We start from the raw sequence: 19,932 nt of genomic DNA on the forward strand, positions 1-19,932 counted from the left end.
CGAGTTTCACAAGCTCACCAGTCCGCCCTTTCACGTCTTTGGAGGCCGCGCAGGACTATGAGGGTGTTGACGCCTTCAAAATACAAGCTTGCCACTTTCAACCAAAGTTCCACTTCATGCTGCTTGCGGATGATGACATAAAACCACGGGTCTCTCTCAGCAAAGCGGTTAAGGGTCTTGTTATAAGCGAATGCCGGGCAGATGAGCACGACGGAATCAAACCTGTTACAGAAGGGGCCGCAGAGCTGGTTCAGGAGGAACTGCGTTTTCCCTAAGTTAGTAGGCCCCACGATGAGCGCGTTGAAGGGAGTGTCGCCGGGGTCCGTTTATTCAAAGTTCAGATCTTTCAATTAATACTGCACAGATTCTAGCTGTATACCCATGATGGCCTCTTCCCACATGTCTTTGCTGTCGATGCCCTTGTTGTACAGCATGTTGGGCGAGCCGTTGATGGTAACGCTGACTTTTGTCAGGTCTGGCAAGATGTATTTTTCCGAGTCTCTTGTGCTCGCGTTATACGGCTCTACGAACAGAAGGAGTATGCCTTTCATTGACCTTCTTTGGGCATCGACTTTGATATTCAGCCTCGAATCAGTGCCTTTCACGAGCAGGACCACTTTATGGCGCATCACGTGGTCATAGGCAAACTACCTGCCGCTGGTGTAAACGCTTTGCGCCTCATCTGCGAGCGTCTGGCTGCGGATCATTTCATACTCAAGCTGGATGTTGGTCAGCTTGTATGTGAGCTTGGTTGGGTCAGAGCCTTTGAACACCTGTGAGGCTGGGGCAAGAGTCACTTCAAACACGAGATCATTGTAAAGGACCTGGAGATAGAAAACGCCATGGTCGGTTAGCATCTGATGGTCGAGCCTGATGCAATACTTGGTTCCGTAGATTTCGTTCACCTTGTTTTCAGCGAAAACGCCGGAGGTTTTCTCGTCGCCCGCGCCTGAGGGTATCTTGCATAAGTCTTCGCTCTGTGGTCCCTCAGGCACCATGTTGTCACGTTTTTCCCCTGGAAGGAACAGGTCTTCAAAGGTTTTGTAGATGTTGTAATCTGCGGTGTCTTTCAGGGTGCTGCCCGCAAATTTCACGACCAGCGTAGCAACCAGCGCCCGCGTGACGTTTTGACCAAGGAACTTGTTGGCGTGCGCGCCAGAAAGGTCGATGTCAAAGCGAAGTGCCAGCGAGCCAGGCATCAGAACCTCGTTCTCATTCAGCTTGGGCACTGAAACATACAGCGTCTCGCCGGGGTTGTCTTCATCGCGGCCAAAGGTGATGCGCTTGACCGCGCTCGGGGCCTTCATGGCGAGTAAGCTCTTTGCGGCGTGAGGTGGGCGAAGAGTCTCTGGCACGAACATTTCTTCTTCGAAGAAGATAAGAGCTGTATAACAAACCGGGATTATTTTCTGATTTAAAAAACGTAATTCAGATATACGCAACAAGCAAAAATGGCAGAAAGCGGCTACGAAAACCTTGGCTATGAACCCTAGGACGATGACGATGACGAGGGCGATGATGTTGGCAACGCAACCACACCTTTTGTTCCAACCTCTGCATCTACGCCAGGCCCTTCTAGTGAAGAACTTCCAATGAAAACAATGCAAAAAGAAAAGAGCGGGCTGCCTGACACTTCTTAGGTTGAGACATCTTTTAGGGGAAGAAGAGATGTATCCACGGAAGAGATTGAAAGAAGGCTGAGAGCTTTGACAAACCCAGCAACAGGGTTGCTTCATACAACAAAAATCTATCCTAGTGGAAACCTTTTAAGCGAGGAGGATAAAGCAAAAGAAGTCCTAAGAGTAAGAGCTTTAATCAAAGCAAGATATCCCAACGCAAAAATTGATAAACTGGTGATCACATTTTCCAATAAAACCACGATGGATGTTGTAGTTTTGGGCCCGAAGGGTGGAGAGACCAAAATTGCTTTAGATGATGGCAGCGGTTTCGGGAAAGACTTCTTAAACATAACATTCGTCCAAAAAATTCTGGGGCCTAGTACTGAAACTATCATCATTCAAAACACTGCTATGATCAAAAAAAGTCAAACGTTACTAAAAGAAAGCCGCGAGAATGAGTTAATCGCGAAACAAAGTTTAGAAGATAAAATGAAGTGATAATGACCTTAAACACACGGTTAAATAAAGAGCAAGCTAAGCTTGATCAAATCAAAGAACAAAAGCCAAAATATGAATCAGAAATTAAAAGGAAGACAAAACTGATAACGAATTAAAAAACCGATTTAGAAAACAAGACAAAAGAAAGAAAAGACCTTGAAAAAAAGTAAAGACCAAGAAAAAGAACAAGACCCCTTGAATCAAGTATTGCGGAAGAGGAAAGTAAAATAAATGCGATGGAAAAAAGGCTAAACAGCACAAAAAAGTTAGATGACCTGAAAGAGCGAGAAAGCGAGCTGCAGAGTGAAAAAGTTGAACTTTAGCAGATCATCGACTCTGAAGACTCCCCGCCCTCCGACCAAGAAGAGGCAGAAGTCAGAGTGGCAGAAATAGACGAGGAGCTCGCGCGTTTACAACCTCAGATTGAGGAAATAGAAAGGGCGCGGCCTCTCTTAGAAAAAATCAAAGAGGTCTTCAAAAGATATGGCGTAACAGCGAACGCTGTTCTTCTCGCCGCGGGAGTCACAATCGGGGCTGCGCGCCGTCGGCTCAATGACTAAGGCTTTGAAAGGCACCGGCAAAGCTTTGGGAAAAGGTCTTCAAGATATAGAGGCGTCACTTGGTTCCATGCTTCCTTGTCGATTTCGTGTTGGGAAGCTTCCACTTGTGGTAGCGCCGCTGGCTTCGGCGGAACCGTAAGTGTTTTGTCTGAGGGCGTGGGCTCTATTTTTTGTGCCGCGCTTCCACTTGTGGAAGCAGAGGCCATGGGCTTTTTTATTCAGCTTTGTGAATCTTGTAAGAACGGTGGCTGTTTGAGGGGTTGATTTCCATCGTTTTTAGCCCAGATTTTTTTTTGTGCCTGGATTCACCTCATTGTTCAGCCCCAGTTTCATTTCAGCAACAGCCTCTTTCAGCTGGTTGTTGTAGCCGACTGTGCTTTCTGTGTTGATTATCATTCTCGTGGACATCAGCCACGCCCCAGGACACATAGCAAGGTTGGGCCTGACCTTCGCTTGATCCACAGCCAGTTGATATCTTTGCACGCTCTGTGCCAAGTCTGGCTGTCTGATCGCGTCTTCCATCGAAACCAGAAACTCGCTCTGGGCTTCTTTCGCTCGACCTCCTTCTCCAAGAATACTGCTGCGCACGTTGACTTGCGCGCCCAAGACGCAGTAAACAAAGGCTTCGATTGACTGATTGATGCGCGAAAGGCCCGCCTACGTCAAACCAGAGGCTGTGTTTGTAGCGAACCAGTCATACTGGGCCACGGCATCAGTCTCAATGTAATAAATCAGTTTTCCTTTGATTGCTTTCCCGCCTTCATCACTAAATTTATCAAATCCTGGGTAAGCATTTTCTATTTTCATTGCGCATCCTGACACATAAAAGTATATGCTTCCCAGCCCGTGGTTTGCCCCGTGTGTAAAGCGAAAATCACTCGAGGAATTTAGGCCGAGCTCGTTGCATATTCTTTCGTATGAAGCCACGTCATAATGATTATCGGATTTATTAAATGTTAGATCACCTGGCAAAACGCTGATGCTCTGAATACCGCCAAGCTGGTACAAAATTCGCCTGACCGTGAAATACACGTGGAATTTATAAGAAGCTCTTATTTGCGGCGGTGGTGCCAGGCCGCTGTGAAAGATTTCTCGAGAAATTCCACAACCTTGTGTCGCACAGAATACAGCAAAATTGAGTTGTTGTGGCCAATACGCTATGTTGGGGCCGCCTAGCCACTGCTTGGATTCGGTCGCAGTGTTGTGCCTGAGTTTTGTTTGTTAGAATATTTCTCTGAATTTTGTCGCGAAGAAGGTATCTGGTGTCACGTAGATGTTTATAGTTTGGTTGAATATTTTTCTCAGGCTTGGTGCCACTTTCGTAAAAAGTCTACGGCTAGGATTGGCAGTGCTGTTTTGGTTTTCATTAGCGACAATTGATAGGGAAAGTCTGCCACACCTGTCACACCAAGCGCAGCTTTCATTGGCTGACTCCAGTATTTTTTGTCTGAACCAAACACGCTTTGAAGGGAACCTTTTCCTGCCTTGAAGAACATTTCTGCTGACACATTCCGCTTTTCATCAATATTGATTTGTGCAACGAATTGGGTTTTATCAGCATTCAGGAACTGTTTTGTGAATGCTACCCATGCGCTTTTTTTTTTGGCCGCGGCTTCTTTGGCTTTCGTATCTGGCCTTTGCGCCCATTTTTCGAAGTCCTTGAACGCGTCCATTTTGAATATGTTATATTTGTACAATATATCTTCTTCGAAGAAGAGAAACGTTTGTGCTTACGATTGCCGCGCAAAATAACGGAGAAACTGTGTACTTCTAGGAGCCGATTCCGAACGTACATTTCACAAGGCTTCTCTCTTGCAGCTAGTACAACAGCTGGCATACTCTTGAAAAAGAAGGAAGCGCGGCCTTGGGTGACCCCGATAGCACTCAAGGTTTATCAGTTGATAAAATCCCCCCAGGGCATTAAACTTTAGAGAACTTGTCAAAAAACAAATAGACGGTCTGTTCGAACAACATAAATACCGCCAAATAAAAACAGAAACAACTCAACCTTTTGGCCAGCTTGTAATCACAAATTTTGGAGGAAAACAAATAACCCTTGACCGTGATTTAGCCCATTTGCTTGGTATTCGGCGGAATTCAAAACTTATAACATAAGTAAAACGGCTTACATCTCCAACGATATACTTCGTTCATTGTGATCTGCTCGACAAAACCAAAAACTTTTTAAACGGGAAGCGCTCGGATGTTTTGGCCAAGTTTGATATAAAAGGCTTGCCTTGTGCAAAAGTAAGCTACGATGCCACCCTGCAACGGGTTTTGCCCATGTAAATAGCATAACTGTCAGCGTCAAAGATTAAAATAGCGAGCTCTTTGATTTCAAAGGCTTGCCTCTGAAATTTGAATTAGACATTAATTAAATGCTTTTTATACAATATCGTCTGCCAACGTTCTGCCATTTGCTGCAGCCCCGCCGCAGCCGTCCGCTCCTCCTGATCAGACCCTCTATCCCAATCTGCCTGCTTCGGACTCGCCGTAGGCACAGGCTGAAAATGTCCGTTGGCAAAAAATCAACGAGATAGCCAACGCTTTAGCCAAGAAGTCAACCACTACCGCCTCGCTGCGAAAAAATACAAACGGGCGAAAAATTCGTTAATTGGAGTGCTGCGGGCTCTAGTGCTCTCTCGGTAGCGTTTCCTAGCGCGAGCTTTGGTTCAACTCTGTCTGTGGCCGGCGTCGACAAAACCAGGATCGGACCGGACCGGACCGGATCACGGATCGGATCACGGACCGGATCACGGATCGGATCACGGATCGGATCATGGATCGGATCACAGAAAAAACAAAAACAAAAAAAAAACAAAAAAAAAACAAAGTTTTAAAGAAAAAAAAATCCCCGCCAAAAAATCAAATCGTTTATAAGATAATAATAAATAAAAAATAAAAGTGGAAGACTAAAATTTGTTAAATGAAAATAAGAACCCCGAATTTGACGCAATCACATGTTAATTACAGAGAATGACAGGAGGTCATTTAAAAGCCACATAACCGCTTAATTTACGACGAATTTAAATTGTAATGACCGGGCAGATGTAGTTATATTTGAACGTTAGTTGGCTCGAAGCTTGCGTGAACCTCCCATTCTCGTTTTTGAAATTGTTGTTCGTATCAGTAGCTAATTCTCGGCTACATTTTCGTGTCAGATGTGAGCATTGCAGTTGGCGTTACAGTTAATGAGAAAACTTACGTACGAAAACTTATGGACATGGCTTGCTTTAAAGGATCTACGTCACGATTTGCGCGCCTTGAAAAACACTAGCCTAGTTTTTCAAGTTCGTCATTTACAGTCCTCGTTAATCTTTGCCATCCTTAACGATCCTCATTCCATTTTGATTTGTTCTTGCCTCTTAAGTGTTTTCTATCCTAAAACACGATCATTTTAAGGTTTTCTTCTATTTAAAGGCAACTCTTTACGATCCTAGAAATGACTCTAAATATCGTGACGTAACTCCTAAAATGTTGTTTATTCTCGGGTTGCGTTATCGTTCACACTATCGATGTTATTCCTATAATTTTTTGTAAAACAGCTATATTTCCTTGAAATACAAATGGTTTGTTTCGTTTTATTCCAGTGCGAAATATCTTATTCCAAACTCGCATCTTGTAAAAGTATAGACTTGTCTCAAAAACGCAAATTGTTTGAAATCATCAGGTGTTTAATTTTTTAGTGTTTCTAGTTTTTGTGTTTCGATCCATACGTTCGTCCTATTATTACCATGCTGACTCGTTTTATGACAGTTTACCTTTGATGCAAGTGAATATACGAAATATCATTTATCTGAACTGTGGAGAAAGATATGAAGACATGATTGATCATGGCAATTATACACACAACTTAAGCAGTCGTGAAATTAAAGCCTGAAAAAAAAATTGAGGCCTGAACGGGACTCGAACCCATGACCTCTGCGATACCGGTGCAGTGCTCTACCAACTGAGCTATCAAGCCACCTGGGAGTTGGTCACATTGTGAGTTCGTAATATACCCGTAGATGGTGAAGAGTACAAGTGAATATACGAAATATCATATAGTTGAACTGCGGAGAAAGATACGAAGACATGATTGATCATCGCAATCAAAACCCAACAGCCTGAAAAAAATTCATCTGTGACCAGCTCCCAGTTGGCTTGATATTATAAACGAATAAAGGAATATCATACCTGAATTAAATAAAACGTTCTGCTCACAGTAGTCACTCTAGTGTAATTTGCTTAACAAAATTTTGAATTTGAATTTTTTTTCCTTGATCCGATCCGTGATCCGATCCGCGATCCGGTCCGTGATCCGACCGTGATCCGGTCCGATCCAGATTTTGTCAACGCCGGTCTGTGGCTGGCCTGCCAGCCACAATTCCATTACGTAGTGTTGGCGGCTGTTTCACTCTCGTTTCTTCAGGGCTAATAATCGCCAGCAGGAAACTTGAGGCAGAAATTAAAAAGGATCAAGAGATTACCACGCTTGCCGTCGCCAAACGTGACACAGTCAACAGATTATTATCCAAAGCTTTGAATAACAACGCCGTGTCTGCCCACGAGTTTGACATCATTCTTTCCGAGTTTGAGCAGAACAACTCCCTGAAGGAACAAGTCCGAGCCAAGCTGATTCGCCAACTGTCAAGCGAAAAGCTTGTTCATGTTGAAAAAATGGAGAAAGATATCGGCGGCAAAGTTGAAGCCGAATTTACAAAAGTAATAACCGACCTTGCCGCCGCTTCGAATTAACATTTGAAAACACAAAGTTTTATTTGCATATTATGAGAACATGATTGGCAGTTTCCACTTGATTGCGTTTCTTGTGAATGAATATTTCACGCCAGAGTGGCAGAGACACGTGCGTGATATTTCACGCGAGGTCGTCATTGCCATGCTTGAGGCAAATTAGATGGGGAACCCCCTGTCTTTTTGGTTGCCATAGAACAATAAGTGTGCACGTGTAAAACAATAGATCACATACCTGTGCGCCTTAACAACGGTGCATTCCTGCGCGCCCTGAAAACAACATTTTCATTGACTTCATCGACTTCGAAGCCCCCTTTTCCTGTCTTGGCTTCAAACACGACGAACTCGCTTGTTAGTTGATCGATATGTTTTTGTGCGCAATCGTCGGCCATCTTATATCAGACTCTAACGCATTTTTAATAGGCTTTGGCTTTGGGCACCCGTTTTTTGCATGTCTCGCTACCATGCCGAGTTTTTGCAAAATTTTGTCACAGTTTGGGCATGGGGTTTTCGGCTTTTTTTTCTGTTACTAAATTTGGGCAGTGAAATTTGCGATGCTCGTGAAGCGTGTGGCATTGTGTAAATGTTTTACCGCATGCGTTGCAAAGATAATCTCGCAAAGACCACGGGCTTGGCGATTTTTTCAATGAAACCCCGTTGATTGCGATGTATTTTTCGCCAACTTTATTACCAAAGCACTTCCGCAAAAAACTTGAGATGGCGCTTGGCGGTTTAGCGAGATCGATAAGGCCCCCTTTTGGCGCCTGTTCCACCATCATATGCAGAGTTAGGCTCTCTGTGCAAATGAGGGTCCCGCCGCCCCGGCGCGAGGCCGGCGAGGGGGCGCCTTTCAGTAGTGAGTGAAGACGCGAACAAACACTGGCTGGGCCTACTCGCGAGGCGAGCAAAGCGAGCCGAGCCGAGCCGAGTAGGCCCAGCCGGCATTTGTTCGCCTCTTCACTCACTGCTAATGCTGTTTTAGTGCGAATTTGAACTTAAGGTGAATTTGGTTCCAAATTCTTCACATTTCTTGAATCTATTTTTGCTTTTTTTTTTTTCTTTTTTTCGTTTTTTTTTTTGTTTTTTCTTTTTGTTTTCTTTTTTTCTAAATCAATTTTGGAGCTGTTATAAGTGTTTTGAAAAAGAAATAAAGTCATTTTGAAGTACCAATTGATTATTGACATTTTTTTTTCTCATGTTATAAAACTTGACAAAATGGCTAGGTTGTTGCTTGTATGTATCCATAACGTAGTTACCTGAGATGGACGTTTTCCATGTCATCTTCGTCAAGTGCCCTGATCCCCCCTGAGAGAGAAACATATGCCTTATCGTGTCCCGATATCATCTTTTTCTTCGATTCGACGTCGCTTGGGAAGTTAATGTTCTTCTCTTGTAACTCTTTTGTCACTTGCCGTCTTAGGTGAGAGGCACAACAAATGAGGAACAAAATATCTTGCGAATCAGGTTGTTCCTCTGGAGGAAAGTAAGCGAAGAACACTGCTAGCTGTGGAGGGCACAAAATAAGGCTCGACAGATACCTAATAACTCCAGCAACGCTCAAATCTTTTACGCGCCAGTCAAGAAGACACGCGTATCTGAAAGAAATAAAAAAGATTGAAGTATTTTAAGACTTGAAAGCAGAAGGCTGAGAGAATGTAGCCCTTAGACATAACATACAATAATCAAGATTAAGACTTTGAAGGAAATTTTCAATTCGACAGTTAATAGCGCGGGAAAAGGGAAGCAAAAAAGAGTCTTTTTCTCTACAGAAATTCAACGATTCTCTCCTAACTAACTACTTATTAAGATTTACGGGAAAATCTCAAACCGAGAAATTGCTAACGCTCGGTCAATACGGAAAGGCCGAGCTTTGAGATTTTTCTGTAAGAACCAAACGTTCGCGGATAATAACTTGTTTATTATATGTTTTTTGCTTTGCTTTTGCAAACTCGTAATCGGCACGTGGGCATTACGGGAGAATAATGCCCTAGCCAATCAGAGCGCGCGTTATATCAGCTACAAGAACAAGCCAAATGATTATGTGTATTGTCAATTTCTTTTAACAAACCCGTCCAGTTACAATTCTAAAACCAAAGCTTTCCACTTCGTTTGTGCAAATCAAAGAGAAAACAAACTTTCGGTTGCCGACGGCTTCACCTCTCAGATAGAGCAAGTTTCAAGAGTGATGGTGTCATCTTTGAAATTATTGAAAGATAAATCACTCCACAGATTGTACTGAGTGAATTGTAAACAAAGTTGAGTTACGTTCGTACCCAGAGAAACGCTGGACCTGGAATCTGACCGTCTTGCCGTCAAATCTAGTCGAGTTCTTTACATCTTCAGTGATTTCAACCCATTCCTTTCGTTCTTCCTCGGACCTCAGAAACAGTACTCTAACATGGCATTTTGACACGTCAGGAATGTCGAGCTGTTCGTCTCCTAGAGAAACTGGTAACTGGATCGTGACGGGCTTCAAGAACTCGACGACTTCACTGCAGGAGACTCGCAAAATAGGTCCGACCACAACCTCTTGGCCTTTAAATTCCTCACGAGGAATTTCGTGCACCTAGAAGCGCGAGGACACAAACAAAGAGCCATGATCTCAAGACATACCTAACAAATGCTTGAAAGACTATATAGCTAAAGACTGACTAAGTTCTCTTCTGGCCAAAGCAACCGCGATAGTGGGCTAGGTGGTCACATCGTAATAGTTTCACTGCACAGATATGTAGAATTATACACATTTAGCCCAAACTCGTAACTGGTGGTAGTATTTCTAGCGTAGTGAAAGGAGATTATATGGTCGATCACCAATGCACTACCCCGTGAAAGTACGCCTACCTTTATTTGCAGCGGAATCTTTGCTTTTGGCGCAACAGCCTTCTTAGGGATGGTAACGCATACATTTGGATATTCAGGCAGGTTAAAGGAACCACCGTTAGATGTAATTTCATAAGATGGAGATGACTTGAGTCGACAGACTACCGCGTATGTTGAGCATTCTGTTATCTCAGCTTGCACAATGGGGAAGTGAAAGTCAGGAATATCTTTGCCCGACGGATATTCGTCTTCAAGTTCTGTTATTAATATGTTGAGAAAAAGAAATATGACATAATGAGCCATTTTCTCCTACAGAGATCGCAGTTCTTTAGCGTAAAACCAAAATTTGCAACTTCTGGCCGGTTCTAATTTGAGCGTTGCCATTTACAGAGTTACGGTCAATCTGCGTAGAGCCAGAGCTTAGTTCGACAAATTCGATTGGCTAATTATATTATGTGAGCACTCTACACATGTTCAAAAATTGGAAAAATGAGAGATTACCATTAACCTCCTCCAGGCGTTCAGTTAGTTGGAGCGCATCGAGAAAACTGGCGCACCAAAAATAGCCTAGTCGATCGCTAGTCAAGTTGCGGGTGGGTGCAAGCTCAGCGGCAAAATAACTAAGGGCATCTTCCCAAATCGGCCAATAGCTTGGCAGTATCTGCATCTTCATGGTGGAGGAATCCCAATTACAATGGATTAACCATTCTACCAACGTACTTCCACATCGTTAATCTAAGATAAAGGCGTGTGGAAAGTAAAAAGGAAGCTTGCTAACCTAACAGACTCTGAAACTTTACAGTTCCAAGTACGTCCTCCCATTCATTTGTCTCCTTGTTAGTTAACTTGAATATCACCAGTTCATAGCCATGTAGGTCAGCCGCACTGTGAGAGAGTGTCAGTTTCACCTCGGCTTCGAATTCCAGAACTTCATCACTCCTCGTCGAGATTTCAATTACGTTGCTGACAACAGCTTCATGTTCTTGGAGTTGGGGTGAACAAGCAGTGGGTTTCCATTTGTGGACCTCTATCACGGTGGGCTCAGATACAGCACCACGAGGGAATGTCATGTGTAGAGCGCACTTTTCCAAATCCCAGTGGGTGCCTTCACTAGTTATTGTTCCTCTGAAAGGGAAGACAGTCGTGCAGGTTACATGTAAATGAAATGCTTTCTGAAAACATGAATATGCGCACTGATTCAAATACCTGAGAGTAAGTATATTAGAAAAAAGCTAAAAACTATCTAACTTGATCGCTACTTATTGCTATTGCTCTGGTCAAATTGATACGATGTCTCAATTGCACACGGATTTCTGTAGTCGGACAATACATATGAAAGATAAGGCAGAACTTCTTGAGATGCTAGAATCTTATAGGTACTAACAAATATTGTGACCTGCATGCTACACAAGGGCAATACCAAGGACTACAATTTGACCCTGCCCAGCTCTAAGTAATAACAACAATTCTGGATGTCTAGATTTACATTAATATGATTAATATTCAAATTAATAACACTGTTTCAAACAAATTTGAATAGAAGGAGGAGGAGGCAGTTTAACCAAACTTAAGAAGGAATCTCGGATGAACATCAGAGTAAACTATAAAGTATATTTATGGGTTCTCTTTACTTTCAAGAAGATAGCTCCTCAACTGGGTCCAATACGAAGGGTTTGGTTTTCATTTTTAATAACCAGCTTGCCACCATGTTACTCTATGGTAATTTGTGTCAATCGACGTTGCGTTGTCGGAAATTTAAATATGGAGTCTAAGAAAGATGATTTCGCGGCATAACGGTACATATTAAGCTTGAATAAGCTTAAGAAGGGATCAGAAGTACACAAAAATCACTAAATTCACGCCATTTTGCCTTTTCAAAACGCACTATGACGCGCTGTTGTCATAATCATTGACTAACAAACCTGGTGATACGCATGAAAAAAAGCAAGAGCAAACGAATGGCCAATTCCTTCTATGAGATATCCTGTCCAAGTTGATGAATACAACTACCATGATTCCCTGCAAGTACGTCTCATAGAGGGAACTGGCAAATCAGAATATAAGATAACGAACCATCACCTGCAGACATCAAATTATAGTTTGGGTCAAAAGAGTATTTTTTGGTCAATACACCTATGCAACGTCAGTATGCCTTCGGTTTGTAATACTCACTCGAGTATTTTTATCTTGTCTGGTTCTTGATCATCTGGATTCTCTAGCTCCTCCAGCTCCTGCTCTTCAACTGCAAGTTGTGATAACTGTTCAGTGAGGTCTTGGCTACCATTACTACCATCATCGTCATCATCATCATCATCGTCATCATTGTCATCATCGTCATCATCGTCTTGATCATCGACCTCTTTATCAGAATCATCATCGTCATCGCTAGACAGCTTTTCAGCTAATTTAACCGAGGAAACCGAAATTCAGCTACTCAAGATTTTTAGTGATGTTTTACCAATAATACGACACTTTGCTAATAAACGCAGGAAAATTACCAACAACTGAATTATTATAAAACTAAGTTATTCTGCCATAACTCTGCATAACTCCGTAAAGATTCTCATATTGGTTGATCCTTCCGCGAGAGAAAAAAATAACACTCTTCATTGACTTTTTTTAGCTACGACATTTTTTTTTCTCTGTGTATTTTTTTTATTTTTTATTTATTTATTTATTTATTTTCAACTTAAAGTAACACATCTTTAACAAATTACACGTATTTAAGCTACGACATCATCTTGCGATCTCCAGAGTCCAATCTTAAACGTTTCTACGGTTGGACGGGGGGAAGGAGTTAAGAAATAAGTTCGTTGACCACAATGATTTAACATTTGCTGTTTAAGGTTAGTTTCAATATCAGCACTAACGATAATTTCCCCTCCATTACAACTTGGCAAGTGCTCAAAACCTTCTTCAAAGTTATTTTTATTGTTTGCCAACGTGAATGAGGTCTAATTAAAGCAATTCCTATGCCAAGCAATTTTCCACCTAAGATCGATCAAGCAATGATTACATCGCTATACATAGTTTACAAAATAGTCAGTGATACCAAAATACCTGCTGATCCAAATGAGAAAAGAGATTTAAGGGATCCTTCAAGTGTAGCGCTCCGTTTGTTTGACTGTTGATAGATTGAAAAAAAAAAAGCGTACTTAAAAAAAAGACAAATAATAAATATCTGGCGAAGGAAAGCTGCAGATAGTTTGGCCTCGTCCAGAACGGCCATTCTTCGATTATACTACACGCTTACGTGTACAAGAGTTTAATACTTCAATAAATACCTCTAACAAGATCCCATACTGCTGAGCCTTCTTCTCGTCCTTAAGTGATGACGCGTAGTTTTCAAGCTTGGCGAGAATGTCTATTCTATCTTGCTTTTCCATCTTTTCCTTGTTGTTTTTCCACAGCTTTTCATAAAATCTGAATGCCTCGGCTTCGTACTTTTTGAGCAGATCCTTCTCACGGAGAATGGTACACAAGCGCAAAAGGTCTTGAAGAATTTCTTCTCTGTGACGATCCGGTCGCTGTTTTGTGTCTGGAGAATTCCATGCCCCTTCGTAGAACCAAAGAGCTTCTCTTTGGTATTTCTTCTGCGTCTGCCTGTCAGCCAAGCCACCAAGCCGTCTGTTAATCGAATCAATGACTTTCCTGTTGGCCAAAGAAAATTCAAATCCTTCGAATTCTCTTTCTTCGTTCCAGCAACGTTGAAAAAACTCAAACGTTTCCTTTTGAAATTCTTCCTTCCTCAAGCCTGTAAGCGACGTTTCGTAAGCTTCAATGATTCTGACCATAACTTCACTGTGGTTTCCTTGTCCCAGAGAATTTTCAATCTTCCAAGCTTGTTCGTAGTAATCTTCCGCTTCATCATAGTCCTCTAAACCTCGACAAAGTTCTGCCATTTGGAAGGCACTTCGTGCAGTGTCAGGATGATTTCCTAGAATGTCCTTACTGATTTCGTACGCGTTCTTTGCAGGTTGGCAGGCTTCTTCAAGCTCTCTTAGCCATGCGTACGTGTTTGCAATGTTTCTGTTCAATATCGCTGTGTTTAACATTCCTGGTATTTTGAGTTCCTTAGCGAGTTCTAAGGCCTCTTGATAGCATTCGTTTGCCTTGCGAAATTGCTTGCTTGCTTCGTCGTCCTGTCCATCTTTTCGATAGATTTGAGCTTTTCCTTCATAGACTGTACCGATCTGACCTTTAAAAGCTGGCATGTCAAAGTGATTCATTGAGCCAGAGAGCTCCTGCCTCATTTCATAAGCTCTAGTATAGAACTTTATCGCCTCATCTGGCTGGTCCAGCTTGCTGTGGCAATTGCCGATGGCGTTCAGGCATCTGGTAGTACTGGTGTGACTTTGTAGGATGTCTTCCATTATCTTCAGAGACCGATGCAAGATTCTTAGCGCCTTTGCCATATTCCCTGCTCTGTGGTACACTTCACCCTGGACAAAGAGGTAAGAGCTCCGAGTAAGCTTGAAGAATTCACTGCGTTTGGTTTTTTTCTGTACTGTTTTCAGTGACTCATTCGCCATCTTTAGGACTTCCAAAGCTCTTTGCCATCCTTCCAGCTGCAGAACCTGCAAAGCTTCTCTGCATTTTAGTTCTGCCCGAAGTAAGGAGCCTAACAAAATAAAAAAAATAATAAATGGATAGATAAACAACCACTAATTAACTACATACTCAAGGAGAAATTACCACGACCTATGCAGTCAGGCCCAGGCAAAGGACAAATATCGACCAATCGGGATCAATCAATCACTCAGTCGATCGATCAATCGATCAAATGTCAAGCAATAGTATTTTCTTCAATTTTTGCATGTCTTTGGGTTAGCAAATATCTTTTGATCATAACTCAAGCAATCAATGAAGCGAAACAAAAACAAACCAACAAGCAAATAAGCTAGTACTCAATTTCTCTCTACACCCGTTAGAGGGATTGAATTTTCATGGCCTTCTTGTGGCTCCTTTAACACGCCACTATTTATTTGTTTGTTTGTTTGTTTGTTTATCATAGTCAAAGATACAATAAGTCATTAAGAAAAGAAGCAAGGCCATTTGATTAATCATTTTCACAAAACAAAAATGTAACGGCCAGTTGCTTGTTCATCTGTAACAGACCAGCATTGGTCTGGAAAAGCCCACGCCTTCCAGCTCGACCAGACAAATATCCTTCAAAATGTAGACGGTCAAAGGTGTTTTTGGCCCTTAACACATGCATGTAGGTAAATCCTCTCTCGCGTTGATATACTTTTCTTAATTTCCTGTAAATGATTTCTAAAATCAATTTCATACTGAGTAGTATGGCCCAAGAAAGAAAGCCAATCAATTCATAAAAGAAAGTTTACTAACAATAAATCAATAAAGAAATCATAGTTAATAGAGGCGACACCTCCACTAACTATGAACAAATTTATCAATAAAATATACAAAGCAGTACAAGACAAACAAACAACCCAACTCCTTCGTTCATTCTTCAAACCAGAACTGTTTGTTTGTTTCTATGTTGGTTTGTTTTTGTTTAATGTCGGTCAGATGATTTATGTTTCCGCTTTCCTTTCAGGTTGTAAGAACTACAGCTGTGTTATAAGCCAGAAAAGACACAGGGCCACCTCGATAAATCAATAAAACAATAAAATTTTGCTCACCCTTCTTTCCGTCATCCTCGGCCTTTTTAGCCCAAGAGTTGAAAATGCTTCTCCTCTGTTTTTCATCAAGCATAGCCTCAAAAAGATAACAAATCATAATACTTTCATGGTGCTCCTCTGGAATAAGAAGGTGGTCTGAGTTCAGTGAGATGTTCAAGGCAAGCTCAAAGTTTGGCTTGTCAAGGTCAAATCTGTTGAAAGCGTCGATGTAGTTTTCGTCCAAAATAGCTGCAATGTCCTTCATGTCGGACATGAAAAGTCTACAAAAACGGTCACTTGCTTTCTCGTAAACTTTGATGAAAACGTTACTGTTACCGATGCTTCGTAGAAACTTTCGCATCAGTGGATGAATGTCGTAAGAAAGGACCTTCGCCTCTGGATCAACCGATACGACTTTGCTGTTTCGCAAGCCCTCCAGCTGTATAACAGCCTCCGAAGGGTCCACACCGAGGATGGTAGCAGCTGCTTCGGCGGAGAAAGAACGACAGAATAACGACACAGAAACGGCACTCTCTTTTAGCCTTTTACTCGGCAGGAAGAAAAACATTTTTCTCAAGCAGGTTTCTTGATCTTTTTCAATCCCTTCCTTCTTGTAGTCAAATATTTCTCTCTCCTGGGTAACCGGTGTAACCTTTTCTGCAAGTGGTAATCCCGTTTCTGACGACTCGGTCACTATCTCTTGCTCTATGGTTTCAAGGAGCTTTTTATCATCTGCTATCTTCTGCCTTAAGATAGCGGCCATCCCGTTCAGGATGAGGGGATTCCCACGGCACATTCCTACCAACTTGTCCATTTGATCGTCTTCAAGGTTACGATTTCCGAGGGTTTGAAGGAGTGAGCTTGAGAAAGCGCTCTCCAAAGCCTTTACCTCGTAATTATCCACATCGAGAATGTCGTCGTGACTAAGTATCGTTCTCGAAGTCAACAAAATCTTCAACTTTGATTTTCCTCCATCAGTCTTGGGACCAAGAAGTCTCGTGAGAAACGTCACAAAGTTCGCGTTCAGGTCAGCCGAAGCCTCTCCATTTCCTCCCGCAAATTGATCAACATTGTCCAGCAGTAACAAGATGTCGCTTTGGCTGTCTCGCTTCAGTTGTTCCATTCGAGCAATGACTGGATTTGCTTCGTAGACTAAGACGGTTTGCTCCGATACGGTTAATGCGTTCAGGACGTGGAAGTGAACGCTTTTCATCTCATTTATTCCTCTAAAGTCGACTTTAAAGTTTCTCCCTGGCCATTTGGAGAACGTTTCTATGGCAAGCCTTGTCTTGCCTACGCCACTCGATCGGTGCAAATTGACAACTCTCGAACTCTCTGTCGTTAGCTTTGTCATCACTTGGTTCAAGTCGTTGTCTCTTCCAGTCAGTTCCTTCCTTGTCTTTGTCTCTCGCTGGCGGACAATTTTGAAACCTTGAATCTTTTCTTTGATTCTCTCCTTCTTGGATGTTTTAGCAGCAACAAACATCTCTAACAAAGTAAGATTGTCTTCGGACACGACACCTTGATTAGCAAGTAAATGCAAACATGAATACAAATCCTGTTCTTGTTGGTCCTCAAATTTTCCTTTAAAATTGCTTTTGATAGAAGATACAGCCTGCTTAAGTTCTTCGGGGCTGAGTTCACTTGAAACGTCTTTTAAAAGTTTGTCAAAAGTCGAAGAAATCTCTTCAGTCGCCGAAACTGTTTCGAGCGACGCCATCTTAACCGTCACATCACGAGCCAGAGCTAACCGGAAGCTCAAATATTTGCCAGGTTTGGTTGCTATGGGGTGACGTCATTTATCTGTTATGTTGCTGTCATTGCAAGAATTTTTCGGTTCTATACACCGAATGCAAATATGGCGGACCGCTCGGTTGGCGCCCGGGACGAGTCGCACGCAAGCGAGGCTAGTGAGGCTTTGATGTTTTGTTGTGACAGAAAAGTCTTGCATCGTCGTCGATCTGGTCTGTTTTTGTTTCGTCCTCCCTATAAGTTGTTGTGTTCCTGAATGCCACCAGAAGGAATTGAAATCTTCCACAGCAGAGAAAGTGTTTTTTTTTTTTTCGTTTCCGCGGTCGCCTCTCAGGGTAAACAAACGAAGGTAAGTAGTTTACTATCGCCGAAGGAACTGTTAAAGTTTGTTCGTTCAGGCTGGAAGATCTTAGAAAATGTGTAAGCGACCGCATTTAGCTCCAAGTCGTTTTCATTTGGCTCAAAGCATTCACTGGATACAACGATGGGGGCAGTTGAAGTTCATTCGCTTGGTTATTACACCGTAGTATTTGTTTCGTGCGATTCCGTGCGAGTGGACGCGAAGTCAACTTCTTCCTTTGAGACAAAGGATGTTTTTCAAGAGGAGCTTTTCTTTACTTTGGGGAAGGTACTGGCCATGTAAATCGTGTTGGAACACCACCAGACACCACATAAGCTCGTCATTTAAACGATTTTTCTAAGATCTTCTAATGTGAAATGTAGCGAACAAACTTTAGTTCCTGCGGCGATCGTGAACTCCTTTCCTTCGTCTCAACGAATTGCATTGATCCACTATTTTCCCTAAGCTTAAGAGGCGAACGGTGGAAAATTTATATCCCTTCTCGTGGCGTTCAGAAACACAGCAGCTCGTAGCCACAGCTAAATAAAACAGACCAGATCGACGACAAAGCAAGACTTTTCTGGGAAGCATTGTCAAAACAAAACATCAAAGCCTCACTAGCCTCGCTTTCATGCAACTCGTCCCGGGCGCTGACCGAGTGATCCGCCATATTTGCATTCGGTGTATTGTGGTTTTGCGATAATTGCTTTCAATGAGAGAAATTAATTGTGTACAAAAGTAACCTGGTTATTTTCAGATATGATCTGGCCACACAATTGATATTTTATAATAAATTTTCACAACGTGGGAATTTTGCACGGTCATATATACTAAAGACTTCGACTTCGAATGAACCCGTCATCGGTCGTTGAAAACGGACACAAAACGAGATTTGTCTCTGAGTTAGAAGATATGGTATTTCTGCTGACGCATTTGTACGAAATTGAGCCAGTTTCCAATCGGCTTTGCCTCGAGGAGTTACAGAAGATGCGAGGCTTTTCTTTTCACGGGAAAGGCAACAAAGAAGCGCCCTGCCTGTACATATGGATCGGTTGTCGCTTAAACCATAAAACAGTTGTTGAAAGCCAAATGAAACCGCCAAACACGAACGACGGAGAGAACCGAGAAATTGTCTTCAGCTAGCGCTGCCCGTGACCAACCTCCTAGAGCATCGAATCAAGACAACAGCTTCAAAACTCAACAAGCCGAACGCACCAAGTTAAGTCATCCGATTAATCCTTTATTTATATCACAACTTACACGTATTGTCATGCTTTTAGATTTTATGGGGACTAGATAGCTACTAAAATGTTAAATTACTATTTTTATTCGTGGGTTAGACCCTAGACTGAAGTCCCTGGTACACCAGTTTTCTAAGAGACAAAAATCACCATATAGCCACATATTATCCTCGCAGTATTTCTACGTTGCCGAGTGCTACAGGATATTTTACAAAAGCCACCTAATTTTTCGGTAATGCGTGATATTACAGGAACATGTTACATATCCTTTCTGGTTCATCCAGGCTGAAGTCCATGCAATACAGTTGCTGAGTGCTTCGGGATATGTCACAAAATCTTCATAGTTATATTTCCGTTGTGCGTGACATTATAGGAACATGTTACATATCCTTTTCTGGTTCATCCAGGTTGAAGTCCATGCAATACAGTTGCTGAGTGCTTCGGGATATGTAACTAAATCGTCATAGTTATTTATCCGTCGTGCGTGACATTATAGGACCATGTTACATATCCTTTCCTGGTTCATCCAGGCTGAAGTCCATGCAATACAGTTGCTGAGTGCTTCGGGATATGTAACAAAATCCTTATAATTATTTTTCCGTTGTGCGCGACATTATAAGAACATGTTACATATCCTTTTCTGGTTCACCCACGCTGAAGTCCATGCAATACAGTTGCTGAGTGCTTCGGGATATGTAACAAAATCGTGATAGTGATTTTTCCGTCGTGCTGTTTCAAGAATCG

The 19,932-nt window shown here is 42.3% G+C and overlaps 1 protein-coding gene across 1 annotated transcript in view; it reads right to left on the reverse strand.

Annotated features, from left to right (window-relative positions):
• LOC110041552 (uncharacterized) overlaps positions 1–17,597 on the reverse strand; it is a 30,291-nt gene extending 12,694 nt beyond the window's left edge. The window contains exons 1-8 of the mRNA XM_089299080.1: positions 15,877–17,597; positions 13,516–14,852; positions 13,292–13,355; positions 12,404–12,632; positions 11,010–11,356; positions 10,253–10,488; positions 9,685–9,977; positions 8,668–9,006 (exon numbers count right to left, since the gene is read on the reverse strand). Coding sequence (XP_089155206.1) covers positions 8,668–9,006; positions 9,685–9,977; positions 10,253–10,488; positions 11,010–11,356; positions 12,404–12,632; positions 13,292–13,355; positions 13,516–14,852; positions 15,877–17,575 — 4,544 coding nt within the window. The 5' untranslated portion in view covers positions 17,576–17,597. The remainder of the gene's footprint in view (positions 1–8,667; positions 9,007–9,684; positions 9,978–10,252; positions 10,489–11,009; positions 11,357–12,403; positions 12,633–13,291; positions 13,356–13,515; positions 14,853–15,876) is intronic.
• Between the last annotated feature and the right edge of the window lie 2,335 nt (positions 17,598–19,932).

The sequence above is a fragment of the Orbicella faveolata genome, unplaced genomic scaffold, assembly GCF_042242905.1.
Source record: "Orbicella faveolata isolate gen_17 unplaced genomic scaffold, um_ofav_v1 contig_34, whole genome shotgun sequence".
NCBI classification, from domain to species: Eukaryota; Metazoa; Cnidaria; class Anthozoa; order Scleractinia; family Merulinidae; genus Orbicella; species Orbicella faveolata.